This window comes from Dermochelys coriacea, chromosome 19, assembly GCF_009764565.3.
Source record: "Dermochelys coriacea isolate rDerCor1 chromosome 19, rDerCor1.pri.v4, whole genome shotgun sequence".
Lineage (NCBI taxonomy): Eukaryota > Metazoa > Chordata > Testudines > Dermochelyidae > Dermochelys > Dermochelys coriacea.
This window is the reverse complement of record NC_050086.2, coordinates 7,040,730-7,060,124: the sequence shown is the minus strand read 5'-3', so window position 1 is coordinate 7,060,124 and position 19,395 is coordinate 7,040,730. Positions and strand designations below refer to the sequence as shown.

At 42.8% G+C, this 19,395-nt stretch overlaps 1 protein-coding gene across 4 annotated transcripts in view; it reads left to right on the top strand.

Moving 5' to 3' along the window:
- Positions 1-887: 887 nt before the first annotated feature.
- Positions 888-19,395, top strand: part of ZBTB8OS (zinc finger and BTB domain containing 8 opposite strand) — a 52,531-nt gene continuing 34,023 nt past the window's right edge. The window contains exons 1-7 of one of the 4 annotated variants that reach the window (XM_038377698.2): positions 892-1,029; positions 5,711-5,735; positions 8,884-9,005; positions 9,288-9,370; positions 9,773-9,825; positions 11,426-11,462; positions 12,558-17,546. In XM_038377698.2, the coding sequence (XP_038233626.1) occupies positions 942-1,029; positions 5,711-5,735; positions 8,884-9,005; positions 9,288-9,370; positions 9,773-9,825; positions 11,426-11,462; positions 12,558-12,644 (495 nt within the window). In that variant the 5' untranslated portion in view covers positions 892-941 and the 3' untranslated portion in view covers positions 12,645-17,546. Of the gene's footprint in view, positions 1,030-5,710; positions 5,736-8,883; positions 9,006-9,287; positions 9,371-9,772; positions 9,826-11,425; positions 11,463-12,557; positions 17,547-18,322; positions 19,318-19,395 lie in introns of those variants that run through there. The other 3 variants (XR_006278220.1, XM_043505969.1, XM_043505968.1) reach the window with 3 other exon arrangements.

Below are 19,395 nucleotides of genomic sequence, written 5' to 3'. Positions count from 1 at the left end.
AATTAAAACCTGGCTTGAAAGTCTGAAGAAACTGCAAACAGGTTGATTTTAGGAAACTTATACTCTTCATTGGGACCTGACAACCTTGTTCACTAGGGACCAGATCCTATTCAGAGCCCCATTGACTTAAGCATTTGCATGTGTTTTCAGGATTGGGGCCCAACAAACAGTTGCTGCCCTAAAGAACAGATTTCACTTTTATCTGCTGTAGTGACATGGTTGAGAGCTACAGAGTCTGCATTTGTGCCAGCTGCTGTGATTTTGGTGGGCTTTATAGGGGCTTGTTTTGTAACGTATCTATGTTTAGATTACTATATGCACACTGGGCATAGTTCTGTAAAGTGCTGAATACCCTCAGATGCCATTAACTTCAGGGGGAGTTGAAAGCATTGACACTTGCAAGCTCAGGCAGGCCTCCTATACAACTGACTAGTTACTTTGGTTTTAATATCGTTCTATTATTTATGGAGCATTGATAGCATGCTTGGGGTGTACAGAACATAAAGGAAGACATTATTCCTGCTCCAAGGAGTTAACAAGTTTTGGCCCCCAATCTGCAAAGACTTATGCACGTGCTTAACTTTACCCACCATTCATGTTCACTATTCATAGCGCATAAAGTTAAACGCACATGTAAAATCTTTGCAGAATCAAGGTTTAAATTTCCCCCATGAATGAAGGATTTGGTGGCATGGGAATTCAGAGAGGCACATTTGAAATATCAAAGTTCCATAGCCTCCTACAGTTGTGGTGCTAGCTACATTTAGTTACAATGAAAGATCTCTTCCAAAATTGCTATTGATTCTCCTCAAAGACTGGCCTGACAAAAAGAGAACTCTCTCTTTAAACACCAGCATCACGTGTGGAAACTTCCCTGACAGCCTGGAAGGAGGTGGCCATTTTTATAAAGCAGGAAGTGAGTAGTGTGCACAAAAGTGATCATGGCAGATAACTACAGGGACTATAATCTGACAGCGAGCCAGCAGGCCATTAAAGCCAAGTACCCACCCCTCAATAAGAAATATGAGTGTGAGTATTCCTAGCCTTGTCCAGACATAGTCCATGGGGTGCTGGACATGGGGTGGGGGTGAGGGGGACTGTGGAAAGGTGAGTCTCCTTAATACACGGGTGCTGCATGCTGTTTTCACTTTCAGATTGCGGGTGCATGCCTGTAAATTAACTGTCGGGGTTTGTGATTCCTAATTTGTTGAATTATTTTGTGCCTTTCTGTGATGTAAATAAATATACAATGACTTATTCATCAAAAGCATCCAGAGAAACACTCCTCCTAAGCTCTAAACAAATGCTTGAGATCTCAGCTGGGTAATGTATTTTTTCTATCTTCTTCACTACATGTTCTTCTGTTTTTGTTTTTGCATTATGTGTTTAATCTGCTGCTTTAAGACTTTTGCCTGGGCTTTTTCCCCCTTCCCTCCCTAGGAATTCCTTCCTGCCTTGATTTAATAGCTTTAGGCACTTACAGGAAGCAACCTGGGTCTAACTGCAGTTTTATTTAGGCTGTGCCCATTTGGGAGAGTAGTTTGTGTAATTTATTAACATATATTTCAGGACTTGTTCAGCTCTTAAATTTAGTATAGCCTAATGACAGCAGCATATTCCACCTGTCAAAATGGAGCCAATCTTCCTTATGTAATCAGAGAAGATTTTTATTCTCTGGCTGAAATGAGTTAGACTCTGTAGTTGTTGTTTGTCAGAGATAGTTGGTAGGGAAACTATTCACAAAGCAGGTAAGTGATTATGGAACCAAGAGGGTGGTTTTCAGCTGTAATGATCTATGGCATGTTACTTATTTTAGACCTAAGTTTAGATCAGTCTCAAACAATTTCACACTCCTTTTTTATTACTGTGAGTTGACTTAAATTCTAGATCCCTAAATTGTGGATGTAGAAAATTTCATGTGTGTTAAAGAATTAATATTACATAATTTAAGATCCATTTTATATTGTGGGTTCCTCGTTTTGTAATCCTTCTTAATGGTTTAGAAGTTAATGCCACATATTAGGGTGTTGGCTGCTTAAAAGCTATAAATGAACAGAAAAGGCTTGTGCACTAAGCCTGCAGAATATACCGGACACATGACACTTCTCAGCCTTGAGGGAAAAGAAGAAACTGTCATAGACATCTAGTCATCATCACTTGTTTGCTGTGTTGATGCAGTAAACACCTTTTAATATCTCATAAGAGCTGGCAGAAATCTGTCCTAGCTAGAGATAGGAGGTATAGACTGTGTTAATCTTTGCTTTGAAATTCGGTTCTATAATTTATGTTGTTTGACAATGCAACAACACTGATACACCAATTCTAGGTTTCCCCTATTGATTTAAATAACTAACGTTTTCATTCAAGTGCTAGCTCACTTACTTTTGTCCCTTAACTTTGCTCTCAATTAGATTTTGTTACTTAGGGTCATCATACTCTTTATTTGTTAAGTGCACTGTCCTCTCTTAAAACCCTTATTGACACACACGTCCCAAAACCTAGCTGTAAAAGCCTTTTAAGAAAGAGAAAGGTTTTGCTTAAAATTGACTTTCAGAATCTTAAGGAGGAATCAGGATTTGGAGCATACTGCACTGGCAATAATAAAATGGAGAAACTGTGCCATCTTGGGTGTGATCACGCTAACACTAGGTGTAAGTCAATGGGACTACTAAAGGTAGTAAGAATTATGGGTCAGATTTTCAAGAGTGCTGTTCACTCAGCAGCTGTCTCCACTTCTAGGGGCTGACGGGCAGTATTTGTAGGATCGGGCCTAATGTCTGCATCTTCCACTGTAAGTGCGCAGAGCACAACTTGTTAACTCTTTCACTGGACTACTCTGTACAAAGAGATCTATCTGCAATGGATTGTACAGTGCATGTATACACTTTTTTTGGATCAGTTAGTGGCTGATGACCAATATTTTTGACTGTTCATGTTTCTGCTTTAACTGCACAGGTTTGGAATTTTATTTTTTAATGACACTTTCAAATGTAAACCTAATGCCTTACAAAGTGCAGCTATACTAGGGAGCTGCCATGTAATTGAAGGCATTTAGGGCCTGATCCTCTGAGTTACTAGTGTCAGTGGGAATCAAGTGTTGGGGAAGAGTCTGCATGTGGGTTTTTTTTTGTTTTTTTGTTTTTTGTAAAGAGAAATCATGCCTCACCAATCCACTAGAATTCTTGAAGGAGTCAACAGGCATGTGGACAAGGGGGATCCAGTGGATACAGTGTACTTAGATTTTTCAGAGAGCCTTTGACAAGGTCCCTCACCAAAGGCTCTTAAGCAAAGTAAGCTGTCATGGGATAAGAGGGAAGGTTCTCTCAAGGATTGATAACTGGTTAAAGGATAGGAAACAAAGGGTAGGAATAAATCATCAGTTTTCAGAATGGAGAGAGGCAAATAGTGGTGTTCCCAAGGAGCTGCTACTGGGACCAGTCCTATTCAACATATTCATAAATTATCTGGAAAAACGGGTAAACGGTGAGGTGGCAAAATTTGCAGATGATACAAAACCACTCAAGATAGTTAAGTCCCAAGCAGACTGTGAAGAGCTACAAAAAGGTCTCTCAAAACTAGGTGACTGAGCAACAAAATGGAAGATGAAATTCAATGTTGTTAAATCCCAAGTAATGCACATTGGAAAACATAATCCCAACTATACATATAAAATATGGGGTCTAAACTAGCTGTTACCGCTCAAGAAAAAGATCATGGAGTCATTGTGGATAGTTCTCTGAAAACATTCACTCCGTGCAGCAGCCGTCAAAAAAGCAAATAGAATGTCGGGCATCATTAAGAAAGGGATAGATAATAAGACAGAAAATATCATATTGCTTCTATATAAATCCATGGTACGCCTGCATCTTGAATACTGCATGCAGATGTTGTTGGCCCATCTCAAAAAAGATATACTGGAATTGGAAAAGGTTCAGAAAAGGGCAACAAAAATTATTAGGGGGATGGAACAGCTTCCGTATGAGGAGAGATTAATCAGACTGGGACTTTTCAGCTTGGAAAAGAAACGACTAAGGGGGGATATGATTGAGGTCTATAAAATCATGACTGGTGTGGAGAAAGTAAATCAGGAAGTGTTACTTACTCCTTCTCCTAAATCAAGAACTAGGGGGTCACCAAATGAAATTAATAGGCAGCAGGTTTAAAACAAACAAAAGAAAGTATTTCTTCACACAAAGCACAGCCAACTTGTGGAACTCTTTGCTAGAAGATGTTGTGAATGTCAAGATTATAGGGTTCAAAAAAGGGTTCAAAAGAGAACTAGATAAGTTCATGGAGGATAGGTCCATCAATGGCCATTAGCCAGTATGTGCAGGGATGGTGTCCCTAGATTCTTGTTTGCCAGAAGCTGGGAATGAGCGATAAGGGATGGATCACTTGATGATTACCTATTCTGTTCATTCCCTCTGGGGCACCTGGCTTTGGCCACTGTCGGAAGACAGGATACTGGGCTAGATGGACCTTTGGTCTGACCCAGTATGGCCATTCTTAAGTTCTCCCCAACTTCTTGTATCAGGTCCTGATCCGTCAACATTATGCTTCAAAATTATGGTGCAGAATATTGTTATCAATTACACCACCACACCTTGTTGTATGCAAGCAGCAAAATACATTCTGTACCACCAGCTGCTTTTTTCTTATTCAGCTCAGTCCTCTCTGGGGTATTATGCCTACAGTGGAGGTGGGAGTACACTTTAATTGTAAAATTAACTTGGTTACGTGGTCTGTGCTTGACTTCTGCAAGTGGGAGTCAGAGTACAAGCACAGGGAGGGGCTGAATGTTGACGAGCTGACCCGAAGAATGGATTAATTGGAGGTGGATAAAAGCTGGAATGGCCTAGAATAGCATTTTAATCAATAAAAACTGATTTTAAAAAATAGTGGATACAGTTAGACAACTTGGCTGCATAAAGGAAAGACTGACCTATGCATGGGTGTGCTTGTACTGAGCTGAAGCTGTTAAGAACTTGTAACCACAAAACATTTTGGGGGGTTTGAAGGACTAACTCCTACCAGAGCCTCTGCTGGAGTAGGGGTGGGGATGATCTTTGGTAAACTTATTATCGCATGTGTAGAATTTGTTTTTAATTGTGTCTTTCTGTGTAATGCTTTCACCTTAAGAGTAAAAGTGCTTACTTAGAAAGAGTTGTGTAAGAACATAACTGTGCGCAGTTAAGCTGGCTGTAGCTTCTGGGATGAGAGCAAATCACAGACCCTAGTCTATTTAGGCAGCCTGACTTGCTGGTAATAACACCGTGTAGGCAGGGAATTGTGCCACCTGGAAAAACCCCACTCAGGAAGGGGAGAGAGATGCGGGTCTCTCCCCAGGAGAGGTGATGGCTGGGAGCTGGAGGTGTAAGAGTGGGTGCCCTTGGTGGACCACAAAAGGGGAACACTGTTGCAGCTGCCCTGAATTGTACCATGTTATCGGTGGTTTCACTGGAAACAAGTTAGCTTTTTGTGGTTTTCTTTTAAAAACCTGTTCTGTCAACATGTGTTGATGACACTGAATTAAATCTTTTACAATGTCATTATTAATTAATCAGATTAACACACTAACTGGAGTTTCAGTGTCAAAACAAGCACAAAAAATTACCTTGTTATTAACAGGGCCTGACATTTTCTTCCATATTATTGCTTATTTTTAAACCACCATGATGATCTCATAACTATTCTTCTTCTACTCCCTCAGATCTGGATCACACAGCTGATGTGCAGTGAGTATTTACAGCTGCAATTTCTACTCCTGCGGGAATTCTATGCCAAAAAATTAAATTCTGTGCACAATATTTTGATATTCTGCATATTTTATTTGTCAAAATATCACAGTATAATCATGCCAGTTTCAATTATTTTGGTAATTGATTTCAAAATATCTGTCAGCAAGTTTGTCTGTAACCAAAAAAAGATTCTGGTAATTTTTTTTTTTGACAAACCGATTCCTTACTAGGCATATTAGCACAGAACTTTGAGTAATTAATTTAAATTACAATACAGAACTCAGAGTAGTGAGTAGAAGTAGAACTCGATGAAGTGAGCTGTAGCTCACGAAAGCTTATGCTCAAATAAATTTGTTAGTTTCTAAGGTGCCTCAAGTACTTCTTTTCTTAATACAGAACTGTATTTCCTGCACCAGTCAGAAGCAGTACAAAGGCTTGGGGAAATCAGGGGTAACTGAGGAGCTGAGGGAGAGGGAAGGAGCCTGAAGTGAACTTGGAGGGTTGTTGGATATGGCTGGAAGAAGTATGGAACAGTTTGTTTGTTTTGGGGGGCGAGGGGTAGGCTGGATTGTAAAGGAGTTTGGACGCCTCCCTCATGCAAACCCTTGCTGACCCAAATCCTCTCTCATTCAGTCGGGCACATCTGTCCATCTCCCCACACCTCCCATCCCCATGGGTCTCTGCAGCCTTCTTCCCCATCCTTGTGTCCTTGCAGCCCTTCTCCCCCGTCCCCATGTGGCCTTGCATCCCAATTCCCATTCAGCTAGAGGGATTTGACTGGTGCCTTTTCCTGTGTGATTCATGAATGGCTCTGGGAGCATTCATGCAATCTAGCTGGCTGTGGGGCTCCACATGAGGTTGTGCTGAGTGATCACAGCTCCTAGAGGGGTTTGCTGCTGGTCACTAGCAAGGCATTATGAGAGACAGCCCAGGCTGGAGAGTTTAGGGGGCACAGCGGTCCCACAGTCCCAGGCTGCACCCTGAGGAACCCATTACAAACTTATCAAAAGAGAAATAGATAAATATATCCCCCCATGCCCTCCCAAGAGAAACCATATCATTTAAATGAATCAAAGAATATCTAGCATCCCAGCAGTGGTGTTGGAATCACTTTTATAGTGAGGGTGCTGAAAGCCATTGAACAAAACTGTAAAACCTGTACATGATAGAAACTACTTCAAGCCAGAGGGTGCTGCTGCACCTCCAGCACCCCTAGTTCCAGCACCCCTGCATCCCAGCATGCTTAGGTATGCATTCCATAAGCTCAAAGGGGATATATTTGGCCCAATTCTCCTCTCACATCAGTTTACATAGATGCAACCCTGTTGACTTCACAATTACTCCTGATTTACATCAAATGTGATAGAAGCATTAATCTTAGTGAGGTTACACACAGAAATTTACTCCTGGGGGAATTCTGCACCACTGTGCATACACAGAATTTCCCCCCTCCCCCAAAATTCATTCTGCCCCAGAAGTGCTGCAATTCCACTTTTTGCCCACCAGAGGCTGCTGTGGCACCAGAACAGCCAACAGCACCTGAACACAGCTGGCTGTTCTGGTGCCACAGCAGCCTCTGGTGGGCAAAAGATGGAACTGCAGCACTTCTAGGGCAGAATGAATTTTCGGTGCATGCACAGTGGCGCAGAATTCCCCCAGGAGTAGAAGTTCATCATTGCACCCTGCCTGCAGAGCCAGGTTAGGACAGAGAGTGGGGCACACAGGGGTGCTAGGAGGTCACAGACTAGGGTTCAGAATAGCTAGTTGGGGGGACAGACTGGGGCCTGGGCTCAGGAGCTGGTGGGGTGACAGCATTGAGCCAGGAGCTCCCAGCACTGGACCTCAGGAATATACCGTCTTGCACTGCTCAAAATGGGCAGTGCAAATTTAGTAACGGATTCAATACTTCATCAATGGAAAGTGTACATACACCAGCCTTTGCAAAACCTGAGCAGATTTATCACACACGTCAGGCAAATTCACTGGTAAAGATAAACAGTAAAACAAATGTATTGACTACAAAAGATAGATTTTAAGTGATAGGCAAAATGTCAGTTAGTTACCAACAGAAATAAAATATAAACATGCGGTCTAAACTCTGAACCCTATTAGACTGGGCAACAACTAAATTAAGGAGTCTTTCTCACCCCACTGGATATTGCAGTTCATAGTACACAGATTTCACCCTTGACATCTGGACCAGTCCCCTCAGTTGGAGTCTTCAGAGTGTCCTTGTTGCTTGCAGCGTAGGTGGGTGAAGGAGTAAAAGGCCAAGCCTGGGCCCCCTGTGTTGTAGGACACAAGTCCAGGCATGTCTCAGGGCACTGCTGAGTCTCCAGGCAAGGTTGAGCAATTCCTCTGGTGTGACCTCATGCAAGTGAGTCATTGAATTGTTGCTCCCTTGCTGGACAATGGTAGTTGATGGGTTGATTGACATCCTGCCCGGGTGTTGGTTACTTTCCTTGCTGTTTCCTCTGGCGAGCTATCATCTGGCTAATTCCCCAATTTACAGCATGTTTTAGTGACAACCATACAACACAATTCTCATAACTTCACCTCCATATATGTATATCATTAATGCATAGAGAAATGACTTTCAGCAGATCATAATCTTCCCCCGATACCTTACAAGGCATGTTTTATATGTAATATCACAATTATATACAGATGAGGAATATGGGGGGTTACAGGATGCTCCCCCAAGGTACAGAATGTCACAAAGGTATGCCTAAAGTGCTCCTGAAATAAGTCTAAGCTACATGGAGGTGTTTTAATTCTTCAGCTCCTTGTCTCTTCTCTTCAACCTCAGATGTTCATGCTACCTCTTATTTCCAAGTGGTCTACCTCTTATTTCTAAGTGGTCCATGCATGCCAACTGTCCATATTTAGGAAGGACATCACTTTTAGTAAAGTATTTTCTACTTTCCCACTCTGTCCCTCCAAAAGGAAGCTCCTTTCCTCTTGCAGTATTTCAACAGTGCTTCCCTAATTTTCTTCCCAAATGCCCTATTCATAGGTAATGGCAGATCTGCACTTCTCTGCATTCACTTCCTTTCCCACTTATACTAGCACCCCAATCTTTCATCTGCATCCCCCCCACTTTCTTTGTTACTATTGTATGATGGAGTAATGCTGATGTCTGTAGGTTACATGCCTGGGGAGATACCTTGGAAGAGACATTTGAGCAGTGTGCTATGGCCATGTTTGGCTACATGACAGATACAGAGACTGTTGAACCCTTGGATACTATAGAAGTGGAGGCAGAAGGTAAGAAGGTAATGAGCCTATTGTATGAACTCGTTGAAAGAGAAGTGCATTGAAATAAAAAGGTCAGTACTACATCTAAGGAGCCAATCTCAGTTGGCTCCGTAGATGTAGTATTGGTACCAATTTATTAAATCCAGATTTACATGGAGGAAATCTGAATCTTCTAGTACTTTGTCATCAGAAAACTGCCCCTTTGATATGGACTAAAAGAATGTTTGGGAAGTTCTTGACCGGGCTCCCGGTTGACCGGGCTCATTTTCTCTCTCTGCTTCTATCCTGTAGGACATGACCTGCTCTCTCTTCTCTATAACTTCTTGAATGAGTGGCTGTATAAATTCAGTGCTGACCAGTTCTTCGTACCCAGGGTAAGTCTCTTCCATCTTACAGGACAGGACTATTCCCTACCAATACCTGCCCTAGGTACAGCAGTATCTGGGGCAGTAAAGATGGAACCAACAAAACACTTAGACCCGCCAACGCATCGGGGGGGATTGTAGACGCAAGGATAGGGAGAGGCAAGGCATATACTCTTAGTTTTGCTGTTGTAAAGGCTAATAAATAGGTGCCATTATACCGTAATAACTATTCTATGTACATCTGAATTCTGAACACCAGTGTGTCTCTGAGGCTGCTCAAACGCTGGCTTTAGGTTCCGATGATGATGTGAATATTGGCTTTGTATTGAGGCATGTTCACTGGGAGTCTTCATCCGGTGGTATAAATCAATATGAGAAGTCCTCTTAATAGCGACTTTTTTTTCCTTGCAGGAGGTGAAAGTGCTTCACATTGACCGAATGAGGTACAAAATAAGGTCCATTGGGTGAGTAATCAACACCATCTCATTTAAAAGCGAAATTCTGAAAACCAGTGAATAAAGACTAGGAAGGAGTGGGGGGGCCTTGGGCAAGTCCTTCTATCTGTGTCTATAAAATTTAAGTATCTATCATGCGCTCTCTCTCATGAGGATTAATCAGCTAATGTTTGTAAAACTGTATAACTGCTACTTATTATTCTGATGCGTTTCAGCCAGTTGCTATCAAAGACTTGGAAGCAGACCGGAAATAAAAATAATCTGAGCCCAGAACTTCAGGGAATTACTTAATACAATACAGGGACTGTAGGCAAATCAACATCTCTCTGTTTTGTAGGCCTTCTCTAGACTAGGATTTAAAGGTGTGAGGTTAGATTGAGCTAGCTCTGTCTAACTAACCTCTTCTAAAATTCTAATTGAGACAAAGCCGTTGTACTTCAGAACATGTTAACCTGATGGAGTTAATCCTTAGGCTCCCCCTTAAGTTTTATCTTGACCAGTTTAAAGTGTTTGAACTATAGCAGCCTTATTAAGATTAGAATGTTAGCACGTGGTTAGTTAATACATTTTCCTGGTGTGGATGTAGCCCTAATCTAGAAAAGGCCGTAGATGCCCAGTTTCACTCCCACTGGACAACATCTATACATGTTGATGATTCAGTGGATTTTTGGGGGGGGATTAGCTTTTCAGTGTTGTAGCTGACGATGCACTGTGTGTATTGTACTTGCATGAGGAGACTTGAAAGAACCAGAATAACTTCAATCCTCCTGTTAACAGTTCCCCTATAGAATCCTTTTTAAGAGTGAATCTCTAATGCATAAGTGAAAGGAAAATGGGCTTTGTTTGTTCTCCTCTCTCTCCTAGCTATCTTAAATACTTCTCTGGGTCCCTTTATCTTAGTGCCTCACGGGCTATAACATATTTATCCTCACAAAACCCCTGTGAGGGGTAGAACTGCTATCATCCCCATTTTACAGATCAGCGAATTGAGACAGTGAGAGGCTAAGTGACTTGCCCAAGATCAGAGGAATTCTGTAGAAGAGCCCCACCCCTATTCTTTTATGTCATGGGTTGAGCCAGTGGTTAGGCCGCATGTTTTCTCTCTTCCACCCACACCTCTTCTAGCAATCCTGGCTTATGGGAGTGACCTTTCCAGCAATTAGTTGGAAAAATTCCCCTCCATGGAGCACAAGGGATGGTGTGCCATTCTCTCCCCTACAGTGGGAATTACATGTTTAACTACTAGAGAGGGTGTAGTATGTTGTTCCCTGAATTACTTTTTTTTTTTTTTCTGTTAATAGCTTGTAAAATTGTCCAAGAGGCTAAAGCCTGGAACTGGAGGATTTTTATATATTTTAAACAAACAAGGTACTAATAACTAGTGTATTTGCTGGGATGGCTCAGCTCTCTGAGGGAGTAACTATCCTCCACACCACCTCAGTAGTTACGCTATGAGAGAACTACGAGGAGAGTTAATCTGACCTTTGCCATAAAGTGGATTTCCTCACTTGCATTGGTGATTCCAGCAATGATAGTTGTTGAATAAAACCAAAGTTTCAACAATCTCCTCATACTTATCTGTGGGTTTGTTTTTTGTTTGTTCCCTAAGGTGGGGGGAAGAGTTCTCTTTACCCAAACACCCTCAGGTATGTAACAATTGCTCTGCATCTTACAGTTTCATGGGTATGACTAAGGCTTTTCTCCTAAGTTATTAAGAGAGCCAGTTACAAACTTTTCTGTGTAATTAGATGCCAGTATTGCCTCTGATACCAAAGCCCTTGCTCACTAACTGCCGTTTGTGAATGCAGCAATTAGTACTCCTGAAACCGTTGAGTGTCTGGGTGATCACTCATGAGCTAGCAGCAATGAGAAGTCCGTTGTCTAGTTGAGCCAATGAAATGCAGACCAATCCAAAGTCAGGGTGCTTACACTGGCATTACAGTTATTAGGTTGTTCTGTTGTAAATTCTCTAGAGATTCAGTAATAAACTAATATAATCCTTCCTGATTCCATCCCACATCACCCAAACTGTGGTGTTCTGTTGTGGCTAGTTGATGGGAGTTGGTGTTGTGCAGAAAGTAACTTTGTTCTGCTACTTTCCCATCAGTCACTGATCTAGACCAGTTACTACATGGTGATGTCTCAACCTTTACACTCCTAACAAGTGCAGCACAGCTGTGCTTCTGGGGAAGGAGTCTTTTTTTTTTTAAACTAAGCGGTTTTCAAACTTTTTAGGCTCTGTACCCCTTTCAAAATAATATACTCTACTGTATGCCCCTATCTGACATAGGTGGGGAAGGGTACGTGGGATCATGTGCCCCTCCCCAATTTCTGCCTTCCATTTAGCAACAGCTTCTGGAGGTTTTCACAGAAGTCAGGCAGGGGGTGGAGGTGGCACTCCCTCCCTGAGCTGCCTGGCATCGTTGGCCCAAGCCACCTGGTGTCCCCGCTCATCCCCAAATGTTCTTCCACACACCCCTAGGGGGCATCCCGCCACAGTTTGAAAATCTCTGTACTAAATAAAGTGCATTGTCTGTCACTACAGGATTTTTCTTATGTACCCCCCCCAACGAGAGCTCACATACACCTAGGGGTGCATATACCCCGGTTTGAAAACTACTGTAAATTGAGTAGCATTCCCAGAAAGCCAGTAAATATTCATGTATTGCTGTGATTCATACAGAGCCACTGCTGGGGCTCATGGTTTACAAACTCTAATTTGCTGTGCACATTCCCTCTAGGGTACTGAGGTCAAGGCAATAACTTATTCAGCAATGCAGATCTATGAAGAAGAGACTCCAGAAGTGTTTGTGATCATCGATATATAAAACAAGAAGAAAACTGCTGAAAGGAGTGAATACTTGTCATTACTGGCAAAGGTCCCACACAAACTCTGTCATCTGTCTGGAAATAATGGAACAATTGGCTATAAATGTATTGTAATACTTAGAGCCAACAAGATGCTCAATCAGCTGGGAGGAGGAATCACAGGGAATAGCCACCTATGATTTTACTCTGAGGATGGTGAACCAGGCTAGGAACTGCATATCTTGAAAAGAGAGCTAGGTTTCTCTGGTGAAAAAGAAAGGGATTTGTAGGGAGTCTCTCAGTAGCACTGATACTTTATATTGATTTTTAAAGGCCAGCATTGGAACTGGGTTCCTTTTGATGTAGGTGGGGAAATCAAAAGGGGGTTATTTTTATTAGCCAAAAATATTATTTTATTGAGTTAGCAGGAGCGGGAGAAGACTAGATTGTCATAGATCTGAACACTTTTTTGCCTTCTTTTAGAGAAACTACGTCTCCTCTGTTTTGCACTGCTTTGATATAGATTTTAATTTGCTCATTCCAAAGTGGCATCTCTGTTTCACTTTATTTAAAGCCTCCAAGGGCATGTCTACACAGCAAACTAAAACCCATGGCTGGGCCATGCCAACCAACTTGGGCTCAGGCTGTGGGGCTGTTTCATTGCTCTGTAGACTTTCAGGCTGGGGCCCAGGCTCTGGGATCCCCCTACTAGACAGGGTCCCAGAGCCTGGGCCTCAGCCCAAGCCTGGAAGTCTACACAGCAGTGAAACAGCCCCTCACCCAGAGCTCTGCGAGCCTGAGTCGGCTGGCACAGGTAAGCCACAAGTCTCTAGTTGGTGTGTAGACATACCTTGAGATCTCTGCTGCTAGTCTGGCCTAACGAAAGGATTTACCATGATAAAAGTCATCTTTATCTGTCTGTTTTAAAGTGAAAAGATGCCAATAGGTGGTGCTATATCTCCTCCATAGAACACTGGTGAACTCCTACTGTAATGAAGCATGTGTCCATGTGAGTGCAGTACAGTACTAGTGTTTCCTCTTGCCCTTCCCACAAGCAGAGGCTGCATTCACCATTTCTGGGGTAGAACGGAGTATACCAGGATCTGCATGTCCCAGAACAATTAGATCTTGGAATATGAAGTGCACTTCTCTCCTGTTCCCGTGATGGCAGTCAATAAACTGGCTACTTCTTTCTTAAGACCGTAGAAACAGTACAGAACATTCCTCCACTGTAGGACAATTCATTGTCATGCAGGAGGCAAACTATGACTGAACACCTTTCCTGCGGAGAAGTGTGTGTAAACTTCACCTTTCTTCATTGTGCTATACAGTTCTGAGACCTCGCATGTAAACAGTGCGGAAGTTCCTTTGTCTTTCTTTAAATGCTAACGTATATTTTGGGTTGGCCTTTACTAGCAAGGAATGGTTGTGGGTGTGTTAGTGGGGAGGAGAAAGAGAATAATTACAGCAAGTGGAGTTTTTTTGGGGGGGCAGGAGTGAGTAAATTATATTTTCAGCAACTCTAAGGCACCTTCATGCTGCCAGGGGCAAACTAGAATTGGGACCTGTATCTTTCACAGTAGTGTACAAGTTAACTGTGCGAGTGATGGTCCTTTGCTGTTTGAACATTACTGCATATAGGGACCCAAGCAGGATAATTTGTCATCTTTTTGAAATGACCGCTTACTAGCTCTCCTTTTATTATCAGCATAGGAAGTGGGACGTTTGAAAGAGGGAAGGAGCAAATCACCGACAGGTATCAGTAACATCTTATCTGCAGTTGTCTCTGTTAGGCTCAGTATAGCATGTCAGAACAAGGGTGGCCAGGCACCAAATGTGAAAAATTGGGATGGGGGTTGGGGGTAATAGTTGCCTATATAAGACAAAGCCCCAAATATGAGGACTGTCCCTATAAAACTGGGACATCACCCTAACGAACCCCACTGCCCACTACCTCAAAAAAGAAGAGTCTATTGTACTATAACAAGGAAAGGTTAATACTGTGTTCAGTACCCTTCTCTTCTTCCATTGTATTTTGAGAAAATAATTAAAAAGTGTAGAAAGGGCTGCCCACTTTAAGCAGCTTTCTTTTTTAAAATGTTTCACTTAAGACCACCTTTAAAGGGAGGAACGGGTTTTCTTACAATCATGTTACTGTGCACACGTCCATTTAAAAATCTCTTCAATTTAGTCATATGTATAGTGTGAAATAAAGTTGACTTAATTGTGCAGGTGTTATAACCATCTACCGAGAGCAGCATCTCCTGGAGGCGAGAGAAAGTGGTGCGGTTAGTTTTGTATGTGGAGCAGGGCAAATACCATCACCACTTTCCTTCCCTCTCCCTCCAGTTGACCCTCTGCAACTGTTACACATGGGCAATGACGTATTGGCTAAATTGCCCCTCCCTCAGGTTGTTGCAAGATGTACAGTTGTGTTGGCTGCCTGCTGCTGTCCTCCACCCCAGAGCTGGCTGCATTGGGGGGATGTCCCATTTGCCCTTTGGAGTGAGGATGTGTGCGTGCGCGAGCCTGAGAACTAGTTGAGCTGATGCGAGTGGGGTGGGTGTGTAATACGGTGTACAGTATGAGGCAGGGGGGAACCGGCCTGGGCCATGAGGGAAGCCGGCCCTCAGCAGGACACGGCTGGGCCAGCGCTGGCTAGTAGGGTGGAGCCAGAGAGCGGGTTGTTTGGGAGGGTTTATACCATAAGAGTGGAACCAAAAAACATCACCTCTCTGAGGGCCAGGGGCTGAACGGGGACAATCTCCCACCCAGGCCAGCCCCTGTCCCTCGAGGCAACGCATCACCCCATTGGGCAAAAATGGTCTGCCCATTTGTTCAGCCAATAGCAGCGTGGAGTTGACGCGGGGCTGGCGGGAAGCTCTGCGGAGCTTTGTTTACTCCACAGAGCTGTTTGAGCGCTGGGTCAGGTCCCGCCCACTCAAGGCCGCTAATCAGGAAGGAGTTCTATTGGACCAAGTGGCTGTCAATCAGTCATCTTAATTGACCTATCACAGGGGAGGGGGAAGGAAGACAGGTTAGTTAGCCCAACTTCCCATTGGCTGGCAGGTGGCTGTATTCAGCCAATGGTGGGTCAAGTTGGAATTTTATCACGAGAGCAACCTCGGGCAGGTCGGGTTCAGTTCCCGTGGGTGCCTGAAGGAGTTTCAGGGGGGGCTGGATGTGGCATGTCGGGTTGATTTTTGGCATGGTGTGGGGGGAGTAGCACGGTCCCCAGTCTGAGAAAAGCTAAAGGGGCAGCAGCAGTGGAAGCGTGAGCGGAAGGCCCTGTAGGGGAGGTTGGGGCCCATCCTGAGGGGATAGAGGGGGCAGGGTGGCAAAGGCTAGCCCGTGATGGGGCTAGAGGTAAGAATGGGGAAGGTGGGGTGAGGCCAGCCGTGCTGGAACAATTTTTAGTGTGTATGGTGCGGGGGAGGGCGCTGAAAGCCATTGAACAAAACTAAACCCTTGTCTGATGGAAATCAAAGCCAGGGGGTGCAGCCTCACCTATAGGTGCTGGAACTAGAGGTACTATCTCTGTATGACAGTATTTGGGGGGGGGGCAACTGCCCCTGTAACTAGACAGTAGCCAGTGCCCCTGTGAAGGGCGGTGGGCTAAGCAGAGGGCAGGAGGGTGGGCTGTTGCTGTAAGAAAGGCAGGGTGTCCCTAAGAGGAGGCTGGGGTATTTCTCCTGCAATAAAAGGCACTACCTGTGAGAGGCAGGGAGTGGGTGGTGGTTGAGCTCAAGGGGGTAGGGGGTGTCAGCATGTTTTAAATGTAAATCATGGGGGGGGGGAATAATGTCTCTGTGGAGAAAATGTGAAATGTTAGATATTAATTTATTTTTTTAAACATGGAAAATGGTGGGCATTCAGTGGAACCATCTGGAAAAGTCAGGAGAGACTTGAAATTGGTCCTCTTGGAATCATTCAGCCGGGCCCTGAATGAGGGAACTGGCACTCCTGGCATTGGTATGGGCCCACCTCATTACTAAAGTTGAAATGGATTTCCTGTGCAACGGTCTGCTTGCAAATATGAAAACGAAGGCTCTCCCTCGCCACCACATGGGCACCCTCCGCAAAGGTCTTTTTCAGTGTATTTTGGGGTTCCTGAACAAAATCTCTGGAGAGTGAAAGACTCTGTCTGTAAAAATAAATGCACCACAACCAATAGCAGTACAAGCTTCTTCCCATCCAGACTGGTCGCTTAGGCCTATTCCACGGGGACCATCTCAAGGAATAGGGAAGGTAGTTCAGCTTCGGTTCCCATGCAGTCTTTAGACTGCTGAAACTATCAACATGGTTGCCAATTCTGATGTTTTCCTATGACGTACACATTTTCACCAACAACTGGACTGAGCCCCCTTCCTCAATAAACTCCAAAGATCTGTTGGATTTTTGGTCATACCCAACCTGTTCTGGCTTTGAAAAAATCTATACTCTGAAAACATGTTATATTTTAAAATATTTAAATGCAATAACTTTTATTTTTTGGGAGGGGTGGAAAGTGCTGACCTCACAGGTGCATATGTAGCTCCCCTGCAGATGAAGGGCTTGTGTTTGTAGGTGAAATTTGACATTTGTTATATCTTTAATATTAAAGGACAGTCTTTTTTCCATTTATATTTCACTTGTGCCATATTTATCATAATACATTTGAAAGGAATTCAAATATATATACAATATAGCAATAATTTAATTTTAAAAAAATCTTTTGTCAAAGTGTATTTATCTGTAAAGAATTGAAAGCTATGAAAATTCACTATTTTAAAATAAAAGTAGTTGATTTTATTAATGACAAATGACTACACAAATGTAAATGTGTATCTAACAAAATGAAACATCTACAGTCTGGTAGTTAAAAATAAATGTGAGTAAACTTTTAAAAAATAGTTTAAATGCAAAAGGAATGCTCTATTATTTACAAATAGTGTAGGTTTGATAGATTTCAGGTTGTGCAGAATGCTTCTGTCTACTTTCTCACACATTTGTTGGTCTCTAAGGTGCCACAAGTACTCCTTTTCTTTTTGCAAATACAGACTAACACGGCTGCTACTCTGAAACCTGTCATTAAAACAAGTGTAACCCTATACTCATCACAGATACTACTAGATCCTCATCTGTTTCAGTGCATAGTGGAAAAAAATGTCCTCTATGGCCTAAATCATCCATGAAGTAACTCCATCTACTCACTTCAACAGAATTACCCCATTGACTAACTTGGATCTTGATTTCAAAGCCTTCTATTGATTTACTGTTAACGACCTCACATGCTCTCTCTTTCCTTTATTCACTTATCTTAGCACTGGTCTCCTCTGCCCCTCCATAAAATCTAGCCACTTTGGCATTTGATGATATAGTTTTTTAAAAATATGCATGCATGTGGTCTATATTGGTCTATGCACTGGAAGCACAGAAGCCGCTGAACAACGGATAAGAAATTTGCTAATGTAGATAAGAACCACATTTGCAGCTCCTTGGGTTTAGAACAGCCTTGTGTATCTTTTCACCTCAACTTCAGCTATTTTTAAGTCTCTTCTGGAGGTATATCCCCATAGTTAATACCTGTTAAAATTAAAAGTTATATTTTCCCCTTTTCTAGTTACTTTCATTTAACTGTAAAAGTGTTTTGAGAGTATGTAAAAGATACTATATGAAAATGTTATTGTAATAATGCAAGAAAATGCTTTGCTTTTAGGAGGTGTGACACTTGCTGGGTAAAACTTTGGAAGGTAAGAAACAAACCAATTTTATATTTTAAATACTCATTTAAAATATATAGGCCTTAATGAATGGAGAATGGACATGCCAAAAACAGGTACAAATTCTACTTGCACCCCTTGTATTCTAAGGGCTTGTCTACACTACAGGTTATGTCGCTATAACTTATGTTGCTCAGGAGCATGAATAGGCCTCCTCACCCTGAGTGGTGTCAGTGTGGACAGCGCTATGTTGGTGGGAGCAGCTCTCTCCTGTTGGCATAGAGTATCTTCACCAGAGATACTAGTGTAGACTAGCTCTAGTGCAGACTTCTAGTGTAGACTGTCTGAAGGCCTGTTCAGTCCGTTGAAATTTAGCCATCTCATGTCTACTCAGCCTCCAGCTGCAATAGATATGCCCCGTAGGGGCAATTCAGTACCTGATGATAACCACAGCACAAGCATGCTCTGGTTACACTCCATCTCTGTCCTGACATTTCCTACACTGGGGCCTATAAGGAAATAGTGGCATAGAACTGTCCTGGGGCAGGCAGGGTGTAATTCTCTAAAGGCCATTTCTGCCAGGCTTGCTGCCACTTCAGGTCACTGGAGCAGCGTGAAGGGGGCTGGGATACAGCTGAGAATCAGGTCCATTGTTGATACTTAGTCTATAGCCTCCTATTCAAAGCTTGTTCAAGAACCTTTTGTTTACCTTTAACTCATGAAAGTCATTGTTCTCCTGCAGTTATGTTGGGAGAAAAGAGAAAACTAGGAAGTGGGTATGGGAGAGAGCTGTGGCTTCTCTTCATAAGGCTGACGTTCCCCACTCATGAGCCCCCCCCATTCTCCACTGCCAGTAGTGGTTTTTTTTTTGCATTTCCCTTTTGAAGTGTTGTAGCACTTAGCACTAAGAATTTAGTGTTTCTAGGATCTAAAGGTTTTGCTGAGTCCACATAACTGAGCATTCTACAAAGATAGGTTTCAGAGTAGCAGCCGTGTTAGTCTGTATTCGCAAAAAGAAAAGGAGTACTTGTGGCACCTTAGAGACTAACAAATTTTTCTAAAATTTGTT